General features: G+C 37.2%; 1 protein-coding gene across 4 annotated transcripts in view; it reads right to left on the minus strand.

Annotated features, from left to right (window-relative positions):
- Window positions 1-27054, minus strand: part of SMYD3 (SET and MYND domain containing 3) — a 424925-nt gene that overhangs the window by 331375 nt on the left and 66496 nt on the right. For all 4 annotated transcript variants that reach the window (XM_064445827.1, XM_064445826.1, XM_064445825.1 and 1 more), the window contains exon 5: window positions 26621-26757. In XM_064445827.1, coding sequence (XP_064301897.1) covers window positions 26621-26757 — 137 coding nt within the window. The remainder of the gene's footprint in view (window positions 1-26620; window positions 26758-27054) is intronic.

Genomic DNA, 27054 nt, shown 5'->3' on the forward strand with positions numbered 1-27054 from the left:
TTTTAACCGAAAAAGCTCACATATCCTGATCACAAATACAATTTCCCATAAGAAACCAGTAAGAAATTCAAATACGGTGTCACAGTAGCATCTACTTCACTTTCAAATTTCCTTTTCCTTTGTTGTTTAATTTAAATCTACTACCCAATGAACTCAAAGTTACAAACTTATGTTGCTGAGGACTCAAAACATTAGGTAATTAGCTATTATATAATTATAATTGTCTGCTTTACAGAAATTATATACTGCTTCTCAACTATATCACATTTTTGCCATGTGCCTTCTCATAAAATGCATTTAGATTGAATCATACATTTAAAAAAAACCCAAACATTTAAATGTTACTAAGTGATGTTGACTGGTAGCTCACAGCAGTACTAAATAAAATAGTCCTGCATTTTTATTTATAACTAAAAACACCAGATAAAGTATTTGATACAATACGTGATCTGTGGTTAAATACATATTGCCTTCCTTCACAAACAAATGTACTCAGAAGATTAAAGGAATGAAGTTCCAAGTATTTAATCAGGTAATGTTTAGTGAGAAATACAAACATTATTGGGGGAGAGATATCTCTGGGTTTTTTTTGTCTTTGGGTGTGCTTTTTTCACAGTCACATTTGTACCATTTTCAGATTTTCAGGCAAGGGGAATTGTTTATACTATCACAGAAGTTCTCGAAGGTAAATAATCTTTTCAAGAAGAGTTAAGAGATGTCATTTTATCATTGTGTTCACACCAATTATTTCATTTTGCCTTTTGTTTCCCCTGTATGTTAGTTTTGGGGATGGAGGTATGCATACATAGTATACACACAGTATTTGGACAAAAACTCTGTCTCCTTTACAGGCAGTACCTTTACACAGGTGAAGGAGTCAGGATCAGTTTTAAAGGTATTAACTCATATGATTTATACTAAAGCTGTTTTAAATTATTTTCCTCAAAACTTAAAGGCAATTAAAAAAAAAAAAACAACAAGCCCCAAACATTAGCATTCCTATGTGGCAAGATTAGCTAGGCAGAAAAGTCATGGTTTAGACAAGTTGTAAATCCATAACTGTAAGGACTATACTTCCAACAGCTACAATATTATAATTTGGTTATAATTTCTTTTAGTGAAATATCTTTGTATTTCATTATAGAACTTCACAAGTTCACTTTATGTGCCTATAAATAGCAAATTGCTTACTTTCTCACTCACTACAGATCAGTGTTGAAACTGGTAATACAAGGTAGGAAACAGCTGGAATTGCTATTTCATAAAATGTCTGAGGTACCTGGGACCACACCCGACGTCTGCCAGCACTCTGCTCTGCATTGGCCTAAAGGAACAGTACCACTGAGGAGCAAGGCTAATTCAGCATTTTCCACTTTCAGCATCAAGTTTCATCTCTATAATCAAGCAGTGCATGAAAAGCCATTAGTAAGCGTGCGATCATCACAGTAGAACCCTGTCGTAATTCAAAACTTGTAATACTTGGCCAAATCTCACAGCAAGCATAAACTGGCATCTTAAGCCTTTTTGTCCTCCCTGCTCTTTTAGATTTTCTGTGACTTCTGACCACATTTTAAGCATCCACCACTCTTCACACCCTAGTTCCTGAAAGATAATTTATTAGAGCTTTTTTCCAACAAAAGGGAGAAAAACAAATCTGAGGGGGGAGGGGTTCCCCTATACAGTTTAAGAAATAAAAAGCAAAACTGTAATATGTCCCATAAAATCCATGAAACACACACTCATAATACTCACTAAACTGGTCATGTCTTAAAGGGATCTCATTAACTTAACACAGAATATCAGTACTGGAGCATTTGCAATCACTTGTTCAGCAGGACAAACTGAATTGATCTGCATCCAGCAACACTTTAAAGAAGCATTAAGTAGAGACAACCATAAAAGAAGAAATTGTTGGCATATAAACAGTTCCCAGCAGAGGGTGAACATATTTGCTCTTGGAAATTCCCATGAGGTAGCTACAGAAAATTGCAGCCAGCCGTCCCTCCCCAACATACCAGTGCGAAGTTTTATGCCACTCTTCAATCAATAAAAAGACATAACTGGTTTGTTTGAAAGCAGTTGTGGTTAGGCACAGTTTCACTACACTGATACCACATAAAACTTTCTTCTGTCAGGCTGTCTTGGGGAAGCACAGAGGACTGCAATAATTTCTTCAGGCTTGAAGCAAATGAATCAGACCTACATCTTTCACTGGAGCTCCCGCTCTCATGCATGAATAAGGCCAGAAGTTGGACCGGAGGCAGCTGCCTAAGGTTATGGATGCAAAACCAAAATATCACCAGTGGGAGAACTAAAATACCACCAACAGTGGGAGAAGATTATTTCGACACATTTGTTTGCCAGCCAGTCCATGATTTCTTGTACAGTACTAACAAAATTTAATAGGAGTACAGAGCCTTGCTCCGAGGTAGAGCAATCGAGAGGCAGTGCCATGGCTTCTACCAAGGCAAACTCTTATAAGAACAGTGGTCAGGTGAAAATGATGCAGAGAATATCGTTCCTTTTAATGAGCTGGGGTAATGACAGACGGAAACCTTCCTCTACCTGGAGTACATACATGATTGGTCTTCTACAACAACTCATAAATGGATAACAAAGAGAAATACCAGAAAATGCCTAAGTTTCAACCAAGTGATACATATGCACGTGAGTGTTCTGGGGAAGAACTAAACTCCATTTCCTTTCATACAGGATCACACCTAAGGGTTTCATGTATTCTTGAGACATTCTATTTCAAATGAACAGCTATAAGTTGTAAGCACTATTTTTTTGCCTCTTCTATTTCTACAAATAAATAGAAGATCTGTAAGATCAGACTGTTCCAGTTATGTTCATTACTACGTTTACCCAAGGCTGTCACATCAGGAACAGATTACTGTAACATAATCCAGCCAGACCACACGAGGCCAGCTAAAAACCAAAGGCAGTGCAGAAAACAGATGCTTGTTTAATTTTGCTATATGCTGGCAACACAATAAAACTCTGTACATTGGCCTCTAGCCATACATTGCTTTTCAGATGTCATTTACTGTTTAAAGATCTACACAGGTTACTATTTGTTTACCGACAAATATCCAGCTAACACTCTAGCTAGTATCACCCCTCTTTAAAGAAAAAGCGTTAATGATCAGGTGTGTTCCATGAGATACCCTCAACTCAGCTCACTTCTCAGCAGATGGCAGAGCCTGCCAACTTTACCAGCACCAAATCTGCATTTTTCTCCTTACGTAGGAGTGAGTGGTGGACACAGGGCTTATTACAGAAATTGAGTAAGCGTCCTTGTATGAGACTTATCAAAGTTCTCCTTGGGGTATGATGTGAAGATGTAGTGTATTTTTCAAAAAGTATCTCAAATCTTTGCTGGTCAGATTTTGAAAAGGCGCAATCTTAAACATATATTCCTCAGCCATGCTGCCTCCGCGCTTCTGTAAAATATTTCCATTTCTACCAGGACAAAAAGCTACTTTTTTTAATTGCCTGTGTAAAATAACTATACAGACATGGATTTATGATAACACAGGGAATTTTACCAGACATTCATTATCAGGAAGAACATCAAAAGATTACTTATCTCCAAACATGACCTCAGCATAAATTTAGTCAGACAACCACAAAAAATGAGGATACTGCCTTTTTCAAACTTGCTCTATATCTCTCTCTGACAGTCTCGAGTCTACCAAGAAATTGTGCAACTCCTTCACATTTAATCCTTTCTAAGAAGCCAAGATTTGCAAGTGTAGAATATGCTTTTACACAACTATTAAACATCCCTTTATTAAGCAGTTTTGTGACGTCCTAATATAAAAGGCTTAAATTTGCACTACTCCATGATTTGCTATCACAGTAACTGGAAAAGAAGTTACTTAAGTATTTTGGAGAGTCTTAGCTCTTTTCATTTACTGGATGAACTTCGACATTTTACTTCATTCCAAATAAACCATTGCAGACATCATCTTCATCTAATTATGCAAATAAATAGCAGCTAGTCTTAAGGGTTACAAAGAAATCTTTGGGGGAAATATTAATATTTAATATTTAATATTCTTTAACATTATTATGTTATATTGTTATATTTTATATTTTACTATTATATTAGTATTTAAATATGCAATTATTTAATATTATTATTAAAATGTTAGTTTATTTTTTAAAACAACAGTTTTAGATCAAGACCATTCATAGTACTTCTAGGACTATAATCCCCACAGAAATGTTAGTTTGCAGTTCTCCACTGTAAAACACCACTATCTCCACGCTCTCTGCCCCTAAGTGTTCATAAAATGATGTGAAAAAAGCTGGACACAAGGACAGACAGACAGACACACACCCCCCTGTGCTCTTCATCAATACCCACCATGGTCCTTTCACCAGTGCCCAAAATGAAATCTGTAAAACCTAGAGAACACATAAGGAAGGAAAGTGTCCCAGCTACTTCTGCTGTGGCACGCATGACATTTTGGTCTTCCTAAAACAACTCTCAAACACTTTGGCAGCTTCGTGAAAGAGCAACAAGAATGTTTTCATCTTGCCTGTAACAACACTTCTGACAGCAAGCAAATCAAAAGTCTGCCCAAGTTTGCTAGGATTGCCCACAACAAATCCATATCATAACCTGTTTTGCTGGTATTGTCTACTGAAACTCAGTTATTTGTCTGCCTTAGAGAGGAAAGAGAAAGTAATCCAAAATGTTTTCAGGGGAATTTGGATCGTACACTGGATGTTAGGATACCTCAGACCAGCTATGGGAATAACACCTTCTTTAACTCTGCAGTCTTCAATTTACCTTGAAATCAGCTGTCACGCTATCATTACCTCAGTTTCTCAAAGAGAGTTTTAATGCTGAGTCTAACCTGGCTCCCATGGCAATCTACTGTCAATTCTGAATTGGGGGGAGGGGGTGGGGAAGGGACCAGTACTAGCATGACCATGCATTTCAATGGGATAAAAGAAAAAAAAAGACCTCAAAAGACAGAGCATAAATTTAAACACAGAAATGAAATTATTATTTCCTGTTTCCTCCTTAGTCTACATGGCTCTAGAAGTACAGAGAATAGAAAAGGAATTTCTACTGAATGGAGGCTTTAGAAGGAACATGACTTTCATATATATATTCTTGAAATATTTATTTAAAAAATAAGTAAAGAATTTTTGAAAAAGAGTAACATTCTTGTTCTTTCTCAAGAAACTATTAAGTTAAAACTTTAGCTTCAGGGTGAGTAACATACTTTTCTTTATAACAAGGACACAGAGGTCAGAAGCTGTAACAATAACATTGTCAAACTCAAATGAAGACAGTAGCATGAAAGGTCTTCCAAGCGTTATGAAAATAGTCAACTGTAGTAAGATACGGTGCTGTGGTAATCTGTTAGCTGGGGGCAGGGAAATATTCTCTGCCATACTAGCTTTTAAAAGAGAAGACACGGATTTCTACATACTGCTTTAAATAATTCCTTTTGCTACAAAAGTCTTGCTTTCCTCAACTTTTTATTTACAAGAAGCTAAGGAAGTGGAAACTTTGAAATAAATGAAAATATATCAGCTTCTGTCTCTCTTTCGCACAGAAATAGAATAAGATTTTAGTCCTTACTCTACAAAAAATCCCTGTAAGACTGCCACTTTAATCCCATAAACTTAAAGTAAGAATACGTGGGTTTGGTAAACTGAGGATGCAATTTACCAGGTAACAATGTGATGCAATAAATATTGGCTGTATTGAAATAAAAAGTTTGCTTCTACCCACTTTACCAAGCAATACAGGTCTTCCCAAAGAGCTGACTGCTCCCTAGTCTTTAGTTAGAGTTTGCAGATTATGATCACTTTATTAATTTTTCCAAGCACTGACAAAAGTATCAAATAGCACAGGGTCAAGAATCTGTGAGTGAGACATCAAGAAAGCATGTCTGCACAGTGAATATTCACTCATTTTAAATGAATGCTGAGATACCTGTAAAATTCTACAAGGTTTTGAGCTGGTATGCGATTTTTTTTCTTAATTTAGATGACAAAAAAAAAAAAAAGAAAATTAGCTTATTATCAATATTATCTTTTCCCATCAAACATGCAAACTCCTCAAAAAAACCATCATTAGTGTAACAAGATTCTATTTCCATAAGGTCAGTCAAGACTGATTTAATGACATTTCATTTTTATCCATATGTTGTCTTTTTTGAGAGTATTTTGTATTTGACAATGACATTATTATCAGGACAAACTGGAAAATAGCTGATGCATGCTGAACCTTTTCTTTTTAATTACTGATTGTACATCATCTTTTGTCCAGTTTTCAAAAAATTCACCACTCAAAGACCTGGCAACCAGCATTAATAATAATAATATTCCTGATACTGTTTTGTCCTGTTAAATCCAAGTTGCCAGGCTGTGTGATAAAAAGATAGCATGGCATAGAAATAAAGCAAATACAGAAAATTCAGTTAGTTGGGGTTTTTTTAAGTTCACGCTGTTTTTATGTAGTACTCCCTTGTTTATACGTGTAATAATAACTGCTAATATTTTAGCCAGCAGCTCTGTATTCTTATCCAGAGAGCAGCTTACTGTAGCATGTACATGATTCCACCTAACAATCAAATGCAGATCATTTCCACCCATTGACCATAAAAATCCCCCTTGCTAGCGACCACTATACTTTGTTTCTAGGAAAAAAGCGTACAACTGCAGTTCCTAATGCAAGTTGTTACAGCTATCCACTGAAATCAGCAAAGCTATCTGAATTTATATCAGTTAAAGATTTTTCACATGGTATGGAGATAGCATATTAGAGTACCAAAATGACCAGTGCACATTATAAAGACTTAAAGTGATCACTATAATTTCATCCCTCCGTTCAATATCCATCCTGTATCATAATGTGACCTATTTAAAAGATTTTTAAAGCATTTGAAAGGCATGAAATTTAATTTCACTCTGTCAGGGAGTTTCAATTCTTATTCCTATAAACATGAGTTCCAATACAAGTAGGTATATCAGAATTCTCACCTTAAGTTAATTTTCCCCCTAAATCCACTGCCAGAGGTTAATCACCTGAGTCCTGTTCACCTTTTTCCAGCACACTAATAAAATGCAACTTCAGAAATCTTATACAGAAATGATCTTCTAAAATAAAAAGATTTGTGAAAAACCCTGACATTGAGAATACGGAGAACTACTGGTTATTTTACTTGCAGGCATTTTTGTAAGGAGACTCAGTAGGTCTCAATTCTGATTTCAATTCAAGATAACAAATTAAATATTATACAATATTTAACATTCTGCACCAAAAGACACTGATGGAAGAGGTGTAAAATGGAGAAAAAAGCAAGCAGCCCAAACTAGGTGTACCAATAGAGCCAGAAGATTGTGTTAAGGTTGTTAAAGCTGGGTTTGGATCAGGAGTCAGTGGAACAAAGTAACCATTTCAAGTCAGATCTCATTGCTTTGCACACTAATATGGAGAAAAATCATTCTTCCATTCTTTTAAAGGGTGTCTGAAAAGGCATGAGGAATTCCAGAGGTAGCCAGACAGATCATCAGGTTTCTATTTTGATAGACTAGGATTAACAAATCCTCATTTAAGGATGGCTATTCCAAGTCTAACCAAAGGTCAATGTGCAGCACAGTATCACATTTCTGACTGGCCCGCAACAGATTCTTTGTGAAAAGGCATAGTAACAGCACAGATAGAGGCATCTTTCCACTGACATACCCATCCCATCACCCACTGACCTCTGCCTTAGAAATTTTCTGACCGAAAGGCTGTATTCGTCATAAAAATGGCAGTGAATTCTTTTTCAAACCAGCAGCTCAGCTGTCACACCAGTCTAAGACATGACACACCTGATGTTATCTTCTTCCCTCAGACCTTACCTTTTGATCTCCCAACTTCTTACCAGCAACTAACAGTACAACAGCAACACAGCATTAGAAACACAGGATGAAATGGCTCCACAGCTCCACCCAACTTACAGAAGACTGATGGAGTAGAGAGATCAGATCGGACCAGCCAGATGGTATGTCTGATGAGGGAAAATACTCCAAAGACCATGGTAACAGCTGTCAGGGCAGACCTGCCAGCCACTAACTTGTCTGTAGCTACCCAGCATCGTGGATCCCATACATATGTATCAAAAATAAATAAGTGAAAAATCACAGAATAAAAACTGTTACTCATCCTCTTATACTCCCTCTCTTTCTCTTTTTCTGTTTCTTTTCCACAGCAGGGAAAGGAAGTATCAGACACATGAATGAGTTGCTATACCTCAGCATAGCACAACCACAGCAGCTCTGTGCATTTCCTCCCTACCCCAAAGGTCCGGGTGGGGAGCTGCTCAATACTCTCTAGGGGATGCCTGCAGTAGCTGCAGACCATGACCAGCACCTGGCCCACACCTCAATACTTGTTTGGGCACCTGTGCCCTTACCCTGAACTTGCAGCCCTTCACCCAACAGGAGCTGCCCAGCTGCCTGAGAGACCTTCAAAAGAACCTATGTCTCAGTTGGGTTGTTTTCAAGCCAACAGTGCAGGCTCAAAGTCCATCAAGACTTAGCTTGTCCCCAGAAGTGGCCAACAGGAGGAGTCACGGGAAGAATACATGAACAAGACAAGCTTGGGCAAAACTTTTTAATATGCTCTCCACAGTGCAAGCCAGAGGTGGTATCTTTATACTATCAATGTTTTTTTCTTCAGTTTTAGTCAACATAAATTATCACAGATCTAATAATGCCAGTATTATTCGAACACAGACAAAAAAGACTCAGTTTTGATTAGGTTTCTTCTTTACCTTGCAAACCTTATTTACTTATTTCTAAGTAAAAATAATTTAAAATATTCTATAGCATCTCAGAATCTCATAAATCTCTTTGTTTGACACAGTAACTAAGCCAGGGAATATCTCCACATTCAACACACTGAACTGTCTAAGTGCAAAATTTTACTCCTTTTTTAAAGGACTTCTTAAAAACAATTGTGATAAGATCCAAAGCTTGTTTAGTATGAAATGCTAGATAAAATGCAACTGTGACTGGAACTCAGCACGTTTTCTCACTGATCTGGTATCTCTCTACCTGAAGGTAATTGGAGAACAGGAAAAGGCCACCTATCTTTCTGCCTTTCTTGTTCCTTTTCCCCAAGTATGTCAAATAGTTTCTTGGTTTTCTACTCTAACCTTAAGAATAGTTAGCATTTTCCTAATTAACATAGAGAAAAAGGGTTCGAGTCAAACATGCACAACTGTATTTTTTCAAGTTCAAGGTTGAGGAAACACCAATCTTTTAAACGATAACAGTATTCAAAAAGAAGTAAATCATTATATTAACATGGTTAGATCACAATACACTGACCACTTCAGCTTAATTTATATGATGTTAACAAGCCATCAGAGACACCAGAGTTTTGATGTGAAATAGTCTTGCCCCTTTCAAATTGTTTAGTAACAGCACAAGAACAGAGTCTCTCTTAACAAAGCAGTTTCTGGAGGCAGCATTTAAACACCAGTCATGTTATTTGAAATAATCCAAATTGGCCTGCAAGAAGCTGACATAGTCCCTTTTGAATAAAGACAAATGAGCGTAAAAACAAATCTATCAAAATGTATTGTGCTTAATCAAAAAACAAAAAGTCACCATCAACAACAACATCCCTTTACAGAAAGCCAAAAATTCCGCCAGCTTTTAAGTCATGCACAGTAATCCACTGCATCCGGATTTCCAAGGGCAGTCCCAAATCTCTAACTACCTAGTAGTCACAACTAGTTTTCCTGTTAAAGCCGAGCCTACACAGAAATACCAATTATTATAATTTTGTATTGAGATTATTCTACACTGTGTTTTCTAATGTTAAACCAAGGAAATGTCAGAGAAATACAAAATGCCAAAAGGGATAAAAACATGAACAATTCAATCCTAGATCATTTCACACATGATCAACATCTCCTGTTTTCTAGTTCAGCTTCCACTGAAAGTCAATGATGCATTTTAAATGACAAGAAAGCAGAAACCCATTAAGTCTTATGTCACTTCTGTGACAACATACTTTTTAAAGGGCAGAAATAACTCCACTGCACCCATAAAATTCATGAGCGTTTTTGCTGAAAATTTCTATGTCATGTCCTGTCCAGACTTAGCTTCTAACACTGTCTTCACAACAGGAGTTAGATGATACCAAACCACAGTAAAGATAAAATAAGTTGTAAAAATGATCCATTTATCTCCATGTATTGGTTTCTGGACACACAAAGAATAGAAAGCAGTTACAAATAACGCTAATATTATTTACACGATGGATTTTCTGGTAATCCAGTAACACTGCAAGAAGAGAAAATAAACGCTGTAGTGAAATGTCTTTATTTTATTTTGAACCATATAAAAAAATCCCTTTTTAACCACACTCAAATAACCTTTGGATTGCCTCTTCTGTTCTTTTCAATCCTTTCTAGCCCATAGAAGATACTCCTGCCTACAGATCTGTTCTGCTTGCAACAATGCTTTCCTGCAGCCAGCAATTCCCACGCAGCACATTTCTGTAAGTGTGGTATTACCAAGCTCATTCAGACAGAACCAAGAGAAAGTCATTTAGATCCAAAGAGAGTCAGATCTTTCCTATAAAAGCAGAAATACACTAAGCTGTTTATGAAGTTTTAGGTATCCCAATGGCCCTCATTTTCTTCTGTGAGGAAGATTGTGCGTTTCAGCTGAAAAAAAACCCCACTGATTTAAAGTCCTTGGGAATTCTGTAACAAACCCACCATCAATATCACTATCATCATCCTAGCTTTGACTCTACATGTGTATAAGACAGAACTGCTGGAAAATTCTAAAAATTACTTTTTAAAATCTTAATTATATATTTCACTGTCATTGATCTATTAAAATGTCAACTCTCCATTTGGCTGGAAATAAGTAAAAACCAAATACTTTTTCTATTTAATTCCATCAATCTTTTCAGCTTAGGCACTGCCAGATCCTTATACTTAAGCATGTTCCAGAAATCCCCCAAAGAACTGATTTATTAAAAGAGTTTTATTCAAAGTATTTTGGTGTGATACCAAGTCGAATTAGCTTAGACAGGTAGGCTGCTGGGAACAACTGCTGAAGCTTAAACTATGAGATATCAGGCAAGGAGTTTGTCTCACATTAGAAGACATAAAAGATATTTCCTTCTTTTAACTTACCAACTACTAGAAATACATCTGAAATAATTTTTCATTAGTAAAGTCCGTTAATACAAATAACTGCATAACCAAATTCTGTTTACAGCATCTTTTATACCACATGATACTCATAAACGGATGAACCCTAGCTCAACTTTTTAAAATAGTTTATTTTCTATCCTTCATGCTTTTGCATAAAAGCCTTCAAACTGATTTCCCAATTACTCAGTCACAGAACCACAAAGCACTCAAAAATTTGGGCAATGTTTCAACCTCAGAATGAAGCAGTAAATAAGCACATTTTCTTCTGCTGCTTCTTCTTTCTCAAAAGAAGCTATCAATGATAGCTTCCTTGGCAACAAGACACAAACATATAACATCACTGATTCAAACAGCTAATCAAGGGCAGATGTCTCAAGAGACCATCAGAGCAGCCTTCTGCATTTCCAAGCATGTATTACTTTTCTACAAATAAAAATATCCCTATAGCTAGGAAATCCAGCGGCATTCTGAAAGACACAATTTGTTTTCCAGTGCATCTTTCTATATTTTAATTACAGATTCCCTCCCAGTTTGAAAAAAATGAGCAGAAGCATTTGTCACAGCCATATGGAAGCATCAGAGAGCAAGAGTGTTTTCGTGGGAGACACTTTGAAGGTAGTTTTCATCCTATAGCACTTCTGTAAGATGCTGAGTGCCTTAAGTTACAATGAACACATCAATATTTTCAAAGTGATTTCAGGGTGTTCTGGCATAAGATCGAGCTTCATGACAGTTATAAAGGTCTTCTCTTAGGGATTCAAAGTTCACAGGTTCACTTATACTCTTCTGTATAACCCACACGTACAGAAGTTTTGTGTGATCTAGAAGATTCCGGTTTCGTTTCACCTAGAAACGCATCCTACATCAAGTAAAATCCCCAAGCAATCCTGGGTTCACTTACCTTTCTTTGCATAACAACACATCCCAGTTAAACATGTGGAACAGTGATAATCGAAAGCTTTTTATAGCATAAGACTATGGTGTAATATTAATTAGTAACACCATACTAATAGCAGTGCTAATTAATTCATCCTAACCTATAGTAAAACAGTACAAACAACACTGCTAGTGTTAACAACTATTCCACATTACACATCTACACTTAACATACTTGCGTAGTGCTGAACATAATTCAAATACAACATCTCCCAGACCACAGAAGAGCAGATACGTGGAGGTAGATTGACTTACCAAGAGAGGACACAGGCATCTTCCAGCACCAAATGAGTGGGAAAAATTCAAGTTTAGTTCCCCCTTTGTTCCTAAGCAGCAATGAGTACATTCAGATCTTGTCCCCAGTCCCATGAAGTTGGTGATGGGACTTCTGATGATGGAATCTCAACACACAATGTTCAACGTAAGGCCACACAGTGGGAATGGATATCCAAGTCAAACAGCGCATACATGACTGGGTGCATGGTCCTGGGACAGGCTTGTACCTCGGCACATGGGAGCACACAGGAGGACAGGGACCCTGGAGCCTGGATGCAGCTGGAAGTTGTGCCTTCCAACAGGACAGCCCTCCAGCTGCACAGCAGCCCTTCCTCCAGGACCTCTCGCAGGAGGCATCAGTGGACTCCCTAACCGTGTCTGCATCTAGCACAAGGGGTATGAGAAGATGAATGTTACACTGCAAATGCAGGAAATCAGTGAGCCTCAGTGGTGAAGCATGGAGCAGATGGTGGAACAGCATGTCCTGGCACATGAGGGTCCACCTCAGGGAGGTCAGATTCTGAACCTTGCTTTTGAGGGGCTTGGAGACCTCCTGAAGATGTACATAGTGCATTACCACTGCTGGTAGCCCTGTTGCTTGCCTTTTGTCAAGAAAAGGCTATGCTAAATCCTGAGGAGGCGAAAGCCTGTACAGGCATAAACCTGCCTGCCAAGGCCAATCTTCCTAGAGTAAATTTTTGAATGCATGGGTAAAACCCGAAGTTGCAGAAATCACCCCTACCTCTCAAAATTCAGAGAGAATAAGTCAAGTGGAATTGCAAACTAATCTGCAATCCGGGCCAGGACAGTAGATAAATATCACTATGCAAAATATCTTTGAGTTTTAAAAATCTTAGAGGCATTATTGTTTTTTTTTCTATTTAGACTTAGTTATAAAATCAGCATTCCTGGGAGAAGAGCAAAGCTGACTAACTAAACAAAGCTAGTTACAGTTTTTATAAAGAGCAAATGAACTTTGTAGGATCCCATGGTCAGATCTTTTACTGTATCTTTTTTTTCTGAGAACACAGCTTTAGTTGGAACGATAAATCAAAGCCACTGTTCCTCATTTTTCTAAATTCTACTATTTATCACTACATGAATTTAATCAACGTCATTTGCTTGCATAGAGACCACCTGCCCTCCCTCTCCAACACCCTCCAAATTCTCTGTGCAATTTTGATTCTAAAGAGTGGCAAGAGCATTCACATACCCAGGGTTTCTCATCTGCTGAGTGATGAGTACTTTTGTTAAGTAGTACTGTAATGACAGGCTAAGGTGGATGGATCAAATTTTCCTGGTCTAAAAGAGTTGTTCCTTTTTCCTCTGTAAAGAACTAAGACAATTAACATCTCCCCACTGCAACGGCGGGAGATGTACAACAAATACCCACTGACAAGATTAGAGATCAGGAGAAAACTTGCCAAACTGCAGCTACGCTCCTTGTTTCATATTACTACATGAATATAAACCATTAAATAAGACCCAAGAAGATTCCTAATCACTAACAATACTAATTATAGAATTTTCATCAGACAATTGAGCATTCCCCATTTAATCCTAACTGAACTAATTATCAATTGCCACAGAAAGAGTGTGACACACTCCTACCTTCACACCTTGTAAAGCTGATTGTGAGAACTGTGGAGTTAAACAGTTCATGAGAAGGCAGTAGATAAATACAAATTACTGTTGCTACACGCTTGCTTGATCCAACAAGCTTGGTGCAACAAGCTTCATCCTATTTCTGCCTAGGCACCCTGCCCTCCACCCCAGCAATGCAAAAGTGTACTCCAGGGAAATGGTCCTCCAACTGCACACTGACAATAAAACTCCAATCAATAGTGTATCAGCAAGACAGAGCAATTAAAAACACGGTGCAACATCCACTTCCCCTTATATACACAGGTTAACACTAGTAAAATAGTTAACTGACACAAAATATGATGAACTACACAAATGAGTAGGAAACCCACCAGCCAACTCTCGACTTACAAGCTCAATTTCTCACACTTAGGCACATTCACTTAAATTTCTACAAATATCTGTACTCTTATCCTAAACAATGAAGAGATGCTCTGGCAGCAAGCAGTGCTCAAATGTCTCAAAGTTAACTGCAAAACACCATGTTTTCCCCTGATAACTGGGCTTCATTTTCTCTTTCTGTGTCTTTCTCAAGAGACTTCACATTTTCCACATGCCTCTCATCTAGAAATGGAGTGACCAGAAGATTTAATTTGCAAATTTAATTTCTTGTGAATCTACAACATTTAAATAGTTACTAGAAATCATACAACTGTGGACCTACTAAACTGGGTTAGCTTGGTTTTTTCATGCATGTTTGCCAGCATAAATTATATTCATTTTGTTGTCTATGGTGCAATTTCTTGATTAGCAGATAAAGATTTTCAAAGAAATATACCTGGCAGCCATATGCTTGGAAAGCAGATGTTCATACGCTTACTCTTCTCCTAAACAATAGGCTACGTCATGGTCAAAAATGCCTCACTGAAACATACTGTTCACAGCCCTGGACACTCACAGCTCTTTTGATTCACTCTCCCAGCAGAGCCATGCCAACGGATCATGGTTTCTTCTTCCAGAATACACAAGCTACCAGACACACCTCTATTTATTTGGCAGAGTTTCTCTACATTTACATAATTTGTGCAGTTATGGACATAAGCTATCTCTCTGGTCTCATACCCACATACAGATTTGCTTTTGTCTTTCTGACACAAGAACATGCACTATGATTCATTATCTACTGATATCACCTGCAGCAGCAGAGGCCATTGTGAGACATCAGCAAATCTACCTAAATTCAGCTGCTTCCAAGAAGGTACAAGTATTGCCAATAAGAACCAGAAATGTACAAGATCCTGCTGCTGCAGGGTACTTTTTGTTTCCAGGCTCTTACAGTCTCTAATTTTGTGCCATGACAAGATACTACAAGGACAATTAAATAAATAAAAGATAGGAAGCATATCCACTAACACCTTCATTAAGTCAATAAGTCTGTTAGAGAACCATGTAAATTTAGAGTTAACCAGGAAAATGCATTTTTCAAAATTAGAGTTAGCACAATTATCCCAAATTGCTTCTATTTTTCATACCTTGCGGTTCATGCATGCTGAAGTTGATGGCACAAATCTTGCTGTAATTCTCAGCAGCCACTGTTAATTCATCTCAAGTATATTCTTTTTACAGGAGATGGTTAAATACACTTATTCATGTTTTAACTAATAGGTACAAGGATATTAAGACAACAAGCTGAATTCTTCTCTTGACTATTCCTGTCATCAGTTAGTTGTGCAGCCAACCTAGTTATATCATTGAGGTAACAGCATAAATTCTGGTCCTCGGTGTCATTGCTGACAAACTGACAGAAACTGGGGAAGAGCTGCACTAAGCTTTACCGCTGGAGCTTGTTTTCAGAATTGTGGCTTTCCAGTCAAACAAACTGGAACTTACATCAAAAATTACTAGCTGATTGTCTGATATGTCTAAAAAGTTAGCTTAATGAAAAAAAACCTTGCTGTGGACAAGAAACATAACGATCTTGTATAACTGAGACAGCAAATGCTGTCGGACTTATATTTGTCATTGGTCCAAATCCACTACAAAAATTCAACACTATCATTATATTCTCAAGACAAGCTGATTCTTCAGCCAATATATAACTTTTTATAAAACTATAGACATATTTCTCTTTTTAAGACACAAAAAAATACAGTCAACACATGCAGCCTTAATTATACAGTTTGGGGAAGTGAAATCTCTCATTTAGAGAGATGTTCATTTCAGATTCATGTCATTGAAAGTACCATCACCAGGATGATGGCTATTGTCTCAAGTTAGAAAGAAAAAAACCAAATACATAAAAACATTTTTTAAAGTTGGAAATTTAAAAGCAAAATAATGATTCTATGCTGTTACAAGAGTTTTTCACAACCAGACAGTTTATGGAAATTTACCTTGTACTCTGTAAAGTATAAAAGCGAACATGACTTCAAAAGATTAGACAGCACAAATACACACAGTGCAAGTTGCTGTTTTAAATACAGACTTTTTAAATTTGAGTACAAGCTTATTCAGTAGGGCTGAAACGACTACAGAATGAGAAACATGTCAGCATTACTTAGCCTCTATAGTTTCTGCATAGCAGATGAAATTGATGTTACAGATCGCAAACGATTTGTGCACCTCCCTCCCTTCCTTACCATCTTCCCAGGCTAGAAGCCCAAACAGGTAAAGTATTTTTCACCCACAACACTGAATGAACATTGACAAACCAGTAGCCTGATGCTTCAGTACTTCTGCCAATACCAGTAGCAACACATAACCACATCCTGTCTATTTACAGGATGAGCATAGACAACTCTGACTTCAGTGATCTTGTGATGCATAGAAATATCCATCAATGAGTGGGTGTCCAATCCAGTTTCCTCTGAAAGCTGAGTGAAACCTTGGCCTTGATGGTAATGGAAGAAGAAAGATTAATCTTATACTGTGAGTACAGGCAAAGCACAAGGTTCGTTGACAGATTGAAAAACATTCCTGTGGAATGGGAGATGGAAAGGAGCTTTAATCCTGCTGTTTTTATATTTTAATCTAGAAAAATACTCCCAAATTTCCAAAAGTGATTATAAAAGCCTTAAGAACAGCCCACGATTCCTTTAGATTCAGAGGGAGATATGTTCAAATCCATCATCTGCAGTATCTGACATTAGGGACATATGTGAATGAACACGCTTAAAATTTCAAAAAGCCCACAACCAGCACTAGAGGTTTCAAAGGATCTGTAAGCAGAAGTGCAATTAATTGATGGTTATAGATACGAAAAATCTAGTCAATATATACACAATCACCTTGTTCCTGTTGATCACAGAGCTCTTGCACCTTGCTCCCCAGTACGTGCTGTCAGCTGCTGTGGAATAGCCATACCCACTGCCGTGCCAAGAAACTGACTAAACCAGACCTCGTCAGCTGGGTATCTATGGTACAAGCTAAGTGATCTTAAGCCTGGCCACAGTGTATCAGTGCCACAAGCACTTTGTGACCACTGTTCACCCATACTGAAATATAGGATAGTGGACCTATCTGCAATCTGATCCAGTATGACTATTGTTTCTTTCTCCATCTTATTTCCACAAATTTAGGAGTGGTTTTAATGAAATAGCACACACCAAGAAAATTTTAACATCACAACTACAGTGTTAATAAAACAAAAATATATATACTCATATACTGGGGAAAGAACACTTTTTTTAGGACTAAATTTCATGTAGGTACATATCATTTAATTGGCACCCACTGAAATGCCTACATGTGACAGAAGTTGTCTCACCTTTTGTAGATACTTAGACTACAATAGTTATTTAGCTCTAGAGGGTACATTAGACAAAGTTACCCTCATTTGCAGAGAGGCTGCTATCTCAGCTGCTTCAGAGCAAGTCAACAGTAATACCACAAATACATGGATCCCCATCCAACATTCAAAGAGCACAGTATTTTTCAACAGACTATCAATCTACCTCAATGCAATTCTGGAAGAAAAACAATTTTTAGCCTTTTCATCTATTAAACATGTTAAACAAGTCTCAGAGCTGATTAATAATCCTACCACACAGAATTCTAGCTCTGCTCACAGCCAAAACAAACAAGCGAAAATGCTTTAAGCAACCCCACTGCAGGTCATCCTAAAGACAAGGATAGAGCAGTTTGCTGCCAACAACATTACGAGCAGTTATCAGGCTTATCCTCCTCAATTAGAGGCTTTTAAAATTGCTGATAGAGGATGTAAGCGTTTTTCATTTACTACTCGGATCTTCACTAAACGTCTCCATGACCTTGTTTCATGCTGGCTTTTTCTAAACATAGAAGGTGCCTCACCCCACATATTTTTGTGCATGTACTCCAATTACCACAACCACTAAAGCTTCTTATCATTACTGTTTCCAGTTCACTTCCATAAGGGTGCCAGAAGAGAGACTGATACATATCACATGTCAGACACCATTAGCTTTTTAAGCACTGTGTTTTGTGGATATGCTCTTGAGCAGCATTAGGCAAAGTAATGGTAATTAAGTCCCTGGCTACCTGGATTCTTTACAGTTCTGCACAGCCCTATCATAGCTCTAGACCTTAACCAGGGTGGGGCGTAAAATACTAAAAAAAAAAACCCTGAGAACTGCAAAATAGCTTACGCTACCCCGCCGTTTATTTCTCTAGACCCTTTTCTGTCTTCTTATTGCTTCAAGCTTCGCATGTCAGAAAAAGCATCAACTGAACAAAAAGTATACCCGCTTTTTTCCCTCCCCTCCCCAGGACTACTCAAGGTAATAACTTTTCTACAAGCTTATGCTTTTCTATCAGGGCTGAATTAACCTCCTTAAAAAACAGTCTTTTCTCTTCCCTACACCCTGCCCTCCAAGAGCAAAGCTTTCTTTTATTTGTAACGAGCAAAGTAAAATGGTTGTACCACACACAACCAAATTATTACAAATTCTACCCAACCATTCCTTGGTTTAGAACTCTTCTACCTTGTTTTCTACACTGGTGTTTGTTATACTAGAGGCAGTTTGTAAAACAGATAGTACACACAACTAAATGAGGGGACCCGAATTATACCATAAACTCAGTTTGAAAATTTGTAGTTTTATGAGCTGACCTTCACTGCACCAAGCTTGTATTTTAATTGTAATCATGTTGCTCTAATTTCAATTCAGACAGGATGGTTAAAGCCTTGTTTCATGGTCTGGTACTATATCCTAATGCTCTTGAAGGTAACTACTGTGACTAAAAATTAAGATAATTGCAATGGAAAATTATCTCCTCAAATTATAATTCAATGGGGAAATAATAGGAAATAACTAAACCTGAAAATCACATTAGGCAAAAATCACTTCCTGTAAAGATGCAACTTTCATTTGGTGAAGTAGAGAGAAAGGAGTCTTCTCTGACTGTTTATCACCCTCATTCTAGAGTACTGCTGCAACATTTCTCCCCATTTTATTAAAATTTCTACTACTTTTACTTTCATTTCTATTTAAACCATTGCTTCCAAAGCTAATGCACAGTGGTTGCTGCTTCCTCTGCAATCTTGACTTAAAGAGAGAACATCTAAGTTATCCAGAGTGGGAATCTTAGCAGCAGAACAGAACTATTTCTGCAAAATTAAAAAGATACAACCTAAGGTGTAGGCTTTTATTCGCAACTTTTTCTCTTCCAATTGTTTTTATACTTACTCATCACCACATTTGTGGAAACAAGCAGCAGAACGTGACTGCTACACTGTGCGGTAGGAGAGGTGATTTAGTCCTGATTGCCCTTATGAAAAGATAGCTATATAACCGTTCTATACTAGCCTTAATTTTCATCCTTAGGAAATAATACTGGTCTGCTACACAAGAAAACTATAAAGACTCATTGCTAAATCTTCTTCAAGTTCTTCTTGAGCCTTATTGGAAGCACTATGCAAGTGAAAAGCCATTTAATAAACATGTCAAAATCATAGGCAGAGACAAATGAAAAACAAGGTCAACTTCAGATTTTCTGTTTATTCCTACTCTTTCAAGAGCAGCAGAATTGATGGGAGAATGAAAGATAGCAGGCAGAGAACTCTGTGATATTCCAGACCAAGCAAATAAATTGTTAAATAGCCCCAAGACCTTCCCTACCTCTCCTCGCTACAAAACAACCTCCTGACTTTCTGCTCCTCCCTGTACTTATGAAATATCACCCTTCCTCAAACAAGCTAAGATTAAGAATGAAAGTTATGCCAGAAAATAGTCTGCGTCACGGACTTTGTCCAGTGCTGTACTCACTGCAGGGGTGAAACAGCTCTACCCATTAGCTGACGCTGGCTCATCCAGGCTTCTGCAAGACAGTCTAACAAACCAAAGGGAGCCGTTTTGGCAGGAAGCACGTGCGGGCACCTGAATCTTTCTAATGTCTCACTTACTGGATCATCACAAAAAAGCGAGTTTAAAATGCTGAAGTCAAAGCATCTAAACAATAAAATCCAATATTCAGATAAATCTTGGCTGTTTATTATGCTGCACGAACCAGTGCTTAGTTTTCTTCTAATATAGTTAGCTTTTCCCATTTCCTTTGGTTTTATGTACGGCAAAAGCTGAGGCTGACCTTAGCTTATTCCCCTCTCTTTAGATGAGACAGCTCCCCAGAATCAACAATAAATGTTAGGAAATTGATGATGCATGTCCTCTGAAAATAAATATGAAGGTCTACCAGAACAAGTTTTGTTATGCCCCTGTGGAATACACTGGAAAGAAAAGTATAGAAAAATTGTCCTCGAATTATTTAGGCAGTAACTTAGCACAATATTTCTTATGATTAAAAGTCAGTTCTTAACAGCTGTAAGTGTGAAGCTTTCAATAGCTTAAAACTACACACAGAGACAACAGGAGAGAGGACACACCATGTCCATATTCCCACCAAACAAAACTTTATCAACAGAAATACTAGATCAATAGCACTTTAGATAAACAGATAATCACAGATCTCATGTAATGGACTTAAAGATGGCAACAGTCAGAGGAAAAGGTTCTGATATAGTTTGATGAGCAGGAACATGCCCCTCCAACTCTAGAATAAAAATAAGAGAGTCAAGAAGATTGACATAAATACAACTGTATGTTGAGCACTAGGCTTAACCACTGTTGCTTCAGGTATAATGATTTCTGGAAATTACAAGAAAAAAAGAACTAGCAAAATGAAAAGGTTTTTGCAAAATAGTTTCCTGGGCCATGGCTAAAAATAGATCTGTCAGTACTGGCCTGGTCTTCAATCTACCATAAACACACTAGACTGTATGAGACAGGGTAGCAACTTACATCAGGTTTGAATTACAAGAGCAATGATGGATAAACATGCACTTGCTTTTGTGATCTCCAGGAAGAGAACATCATGGCCTCTCAATCATAGGGAAACTGACCAAGTGCATCCAAAGTTAGTTAGATTAGCAAACCTGGTGTCAGAAAGCAACCTTCACCTGTATGCCTTTAACAACTCTTAACTTGCTCATAAGCTTTACTCTTAACTTTATCCTAATATTTCTTTTTACTTTCTTGATACAAATCACTTTCATTTCCCTGCTAACACAGATTATTAAGTTAACTAGTGAATCCTAAGAAAGGGTAAGCTACTGACAGTGCTGCTAAAGAATATATTGACCAGGCACACATACCTTGTCTTCAGAGGTCTTCTCAGAAAACATTTGCCAGCTGATGCCTACACAAGCTGAGGGAGCAATGTGAAGATCAAACATTTTTTTTCCAGTCATATCATTGAGACTATTTCCTTCAACTTGCACTTAAAAAGATACCCAAATAGATTACCATAATTCAGTATTCAGACCTTACAAAGGGCAAGTGACACTGCTCAACTCCCAGCTCTCTTCTGCCTATGCAGATACATACCAAAACCCCTTTAACAGGAAGATCTTTTTTAATTGGTACAAATACCGTTTATGTTGAAAAGAAACTCTTTCAAAGCATCAAGTGGAATAAAGAGTAAGTACTGAAAACTTAGAAGAACAAGTAAAAAATATATTTAAACTCTGATAGGAGGAATAAACAAAGGATTTTAAAAAGAGACCTCTGCACTTTACAGTAGCCTCCTTACTACTTCTTAAGTTAAAAATAAAATCAATTATACCAACTGCCTAAACAGACAATGGTCTTTTGGTTAAAACTGCCTGCGGGTACACAGAGACTAGCATACAGCATTAAACCTGTATCTCTTCTTCAATTTAATTTCAGCTTCACAAATCTCAAAAAAGATTAAGTAGAAAAAAAATTAGTTTGACATATAAAAGATGCACATATATTTCCAATGTATATGGACACTGACTTTCTTCTTCATCCCATTCTGGACTTACAGCTCTACACTTACTTAGACCTGCTTTTACTCCGCCATCGATCTGTAACAATTCTAAACTGACCTGAAAAGGGAAGAGTAGGACAGCACCTGAGAAGGTGGTGGTGGGCAGCATACCACCTGCATAGAGAGGCATGTTCAGCTCACATTCATACAGGTGTGTGACCTCTCCAGTGAACTGAATGAAAGCAGCACATCTACTTTCAAAGTAGAATCTGCTCATAAGAAAAAAGTGGCAAGACTGGAACTGTAGGAAAGATTAAAATTTCCAGAAAGCTAAAAATTCTCTCTCTAATCCCTATCACCCTACATGCAGTTAAGATACTGTCCAGAAAGTGAAATCTTGCACAACAGAAAAATTACAGAGATTGCTATTTCAGCAGTAAAGTATCATCTCTACTTTATAGAGTTGCCAAGAATCTTCAATCCAGCATCCTGTTCCCAGAAATTTGTTATCAACTGCTTCCTGAAAACACCCTTTAAAAACCTGTTCTTTTCCAACAAAATTCTGGTTTACTAAACTGCTCTAGAAATCCGTCATGTTACAGTTCATTAACTGCCACTGGATTTTATGTTACTATTATTTAATGACAGAGGTTGTGTATATGAGGATCTGAAATTACGAGATCTTTGAAACGGCTGCCATTTTATCTAACATCAGAATCTCTTCTTTTTCTTATTAATTGCAGAAAAAAAAGCTTTCAGACAATTTCAAAATACTCAAAATGTCAATTCTGACATAGTATGAGTAGTTGCAATTCTACGCAAGCAATGAGTCTATACTTGGTCTAAAAAAAAAAAAAAAAGAGTCACTCATAGTTTTACAGCCAACATGGTAGGTACAGCTTTCATTCAGTGTCTTTACTAAAAAGTAGTTTACAGGGTTCTGTCTGCTATTATGAAAAGAACCATAAATGTTTTTTAAAAATTTTAATTCTTTATCCCACATCCATTAAATGTCTCACAGAATTCCAAGCCACCTCCACACACATGTAAGTAAAAGCTGAAGAATAAAAAGCAAGGACTGATTTTATCTCAAGGTTATGGAAACATCATTAAAACCATAAAACCATGGTGTCAAAAATTTATCTTGACATTAGAAAACGTCTCAGTGGAGTTAAAGCCTTATCACGTAATTAACTGCAGATAATTCTGTTTAATACTGAGGATCAGAATTTAAAAACAGTCACAACCTTGATAAATGGCATGTTAAATAAACTGGTGCTTCTGTAGAACGATCAGATAGCAAGAATGAAAAAATCCATCTCCAGCTCAAAGACAGTTGATACAAAAGCAAATTCTCTAGTAAGGACAGGGCAACACTGTCAAAAAGGAAGGTATATTATCCTTCTGAAACATCTCTCCATCCAGTACAGCTGATATTTTCCTCAGGTCTTATGCGAACTAAAATACATTGGGGTGAAATTCTCCTCCCATGGAAAGAAATGGCAAAGCTTTCTTTGATTTTCGACAGCAAGTTACCACAAGTTTGGCCTCAAGGGGACTCCCTGCCCATTAGGCGTCACAAGCAAGTGACTAAAACTATATTAATTTTCACAAAGACACGAGCAGTGGCCAACAGAGAAGGAGGACTGTTTGAAAGAGCTTCCAAGAAGATCTTTTAACCTAAATCAAGTTGGAGATTTTCCAAGAAATATCTGGAATTTAGTCACCTCGCTACAGGACCATTTCTCTTTTTTTGTCTGGCTGTCTGCTTATTTTCCTTCTTGAGGACCCAGTATCAAACAGAATAAAAAATGACCTTTGACTGGACCTTTTTGTGGCCTGCAATGAAAGAACTGATCCAAAAAAGTTCAGTGTTGGAATAAGCACCTACTGAACTTGAAAGGAATGTTGGAAGAGGTTGGGAAAACAAGATTACATCTTGAAGTCATGTATCTGTAGTATTTCTTGATTCTATGACCACACAGAGAAGTCACCACAGCTGGTCTTTTTCAGAGTTACACTACAGGGAAGAGACTGCATAAGCCTTTTATCAGAGAGTTTGCAGTTCTAAAGCCTTGAATTTCACCTGCTGGGAATAAGCATCCCTATTCAGCTTAAGGAAAAAAACCGGCATTTTTTCATTGACATTCAGCTTATCTTCCAAAAAACATTCTATGGGAGTGGCAGAAAATGCATGCTGCTACCTCACTAGGGATGGGGGCATATTAAAACCATATTTTAATATAATGCCATACTTCATAACACACTCATCTGACAACCAAACTACCACATGGAAAAATAGAGTGACAATAGAGCTTTCCAAAAAGCGCTGTGTTTGACAGAACTCTGAACGAGATACTAATTTTACTCACATGTAAAGCATACGGGTATACTTAGTCGATCGCTCCTTCCTCCCAACCAACTCACCTGTTCAGTCAGATTCTTCTGTCCCTTCTGTCAATTCTTTTTATTATCAGTGATAGGAAGTACCTGTACCCATGATAGGTCTATGTCATTTGCTCTCCATTTTCCTAGGGCAGACTATCACACAGACTCAGTAAAATGAGCAAAAGGAGGAAAGGAGACCTACTGTAATGGCCTGAGAGCTTCTGAATTTTCAGAAAGGGCGGTGGGGGTGGGGAGGTAGGGGTGGAAGCAACAACAACTTAAAAACGCGGTACTTTGCAGTACATTGAATAAGGTAGGGACAAGTTCACAGTGAACATAAGGAATAGGTTAAGTTAAAAACATCGTGGTGATAGCAAAGCTATAGTGGGGCAAATTTTGTCATTAACAGGAACATTCCTAGTTCTCCAGTTAATAGGATATGGAGCTGGAAAGTCTTGACTTTCACTCTGCCCTTGATGCCCACTTGCATCACCTTGGTAAAATACACGGAAGGGAAGAGGAGGTGCACATACGTGCAGATGCTTGTGCATGTGTGTAAATAAAAACGTTTAAAAGCTTCCTTATTTTCTTCACCAGTGCTTCAATATATTGACCAACCATCACACTACTCCTGTAAAGCCACCACGGCCAGCCTCCATCTTAAGTTTATTATTGCATATAAGGTAACAACATTTGTAAAGAATGCCTTACAAGCTGTGACTCAGTTCAGACCAGTTAGGCAGTGATCATCATCTGATACTCAGCCTTATCTTCAGCTGTACAAATTCACTAAACCAGATAATACATCATGCATATTTAATGTGAAATGCATCTGACAAAGTTCAGGCCAAACCAGCACGCCAACACAAGACAGTAAAAGTTTGAATGGAGACTAGGTAGTGCATAAGGTTTTTATCTACAAGTCCTTTTGACTGAGTTTTTCAGGGAATATTGCAACTTTATCTCACAGCAGTCTAATCACCAATTAAAAAAAAAAAAAAAAAATCAAGAAAAACAATACTGGTGATTATACTACTCCTACTCCTTCTGTCCATAGCAAAAAAGATTGCACAATTGTGCAATTAAAAAAAAAAAAGCTTAAAAAATCATATATTGCTTTTTTATTTAATTTCTCTAAAAAAGCTCTTCCTTTTGCTGATATCAGAGAAAAACATCTAGGAGTTTGACTTCCTTCATAAGAAAACACTTACTAAAACACCTAAAATATGCATGAGTCAAGATAAATCTTATGATTGAATTTATCAATTAGAAATCAAAAAATGAAATAAAATTAAAACTAAGACTGTTCTCCATATGAAGTACTTCTGCTAGCTTTGTTCAAAAGAAGCTTTCTGAATTGAAACCAATAAAATATGTACAGCAAAATCCAACATTATTTAGTCAGTAACATAACAAACATTTTACATATTGTGGAAATTAACTTCAAGTATTTTACATGTAGCCTTTTAGAATAGATGATCCACACGGCCCTAGAGAAAGCAGTTTGTGGGATACAGTAGTGTCAGGAACACCCATTAGCACATACTACTAAATGACAAAATGGAATAGGAGTATATCTGCAAATAACAGATATTGCATTTTGCAGAAAAATTCTTGGCTGAACATCACTGTGGAAAAATTACTTAAGTTGATTGACTCAATTGTTTCTGAACTTGTTTGGTTTTTAATGCAACTTGCGGGTTTTTTTCCAGGAGCTTTACCATGATAATTTAAAAAGGTAAAAGACAACATATCCTCTGGCTGCTGCTTTACTTTTGAACTGTTACAATTATATAAAAGCTATACTTCTGCTTAAATACTGACTTATTAGAAAAAAAATAGATTGATTTTACTTTGTCATATATCACATTCTGGAGGTATCTATTGAACCCCCATTCAAAAATAAATCAAGAACACAAAGAAAGGATAATTTATGAGTTGTCAAGGAATCACATTTTAACACTTACTTTTGTGAAGATCTGAAAAAAGTCGATTGCAGGTGGCAAGTGAGAAGCATCCTGGATCTCCGTTTTCAAATACAGTTGCAACGTCTGTGTAAGGTGCCTGAGGCCATCTTTCATTTCTTCACTTAATTGTTCAATATCTTAAGGGGAAGGGAAAAAAAAGTATATAATGTCATAAATAGAACGTTTCACCAATATTTTGAAAATGTCCAATGGCAGCCATAGAGTCTAGACATTTCCAGACCCAGAATTAATCTTGACAGAGGGCAATTTTGACAGAGGGCAAACATTTGTCATTTTTGTGACAACTACCTATCAACACACCGAAGAGTTTATCAGGTTGCTACTGCCAAATCATATGAATACAATGGTGAGCTAAAGATCAAAAGCCAACAGATAAAGCAGATGTGTAAGCAAATATAAGACATTATAAAAGA

Source organism: Phalacrocorax carbo, chromosome 3, assembly GCF_963921805.1.
Source record: "Phalacrocorax carbo chromosome 3, bPhaCar2.1, whole genome shotgun sequence".
NCBI lineage: Eukaryota > Metazoa > Chordata > Aves > Suliformes > Phalacrocoracidae > Phalacrocorax > Phalacrocorax carbo.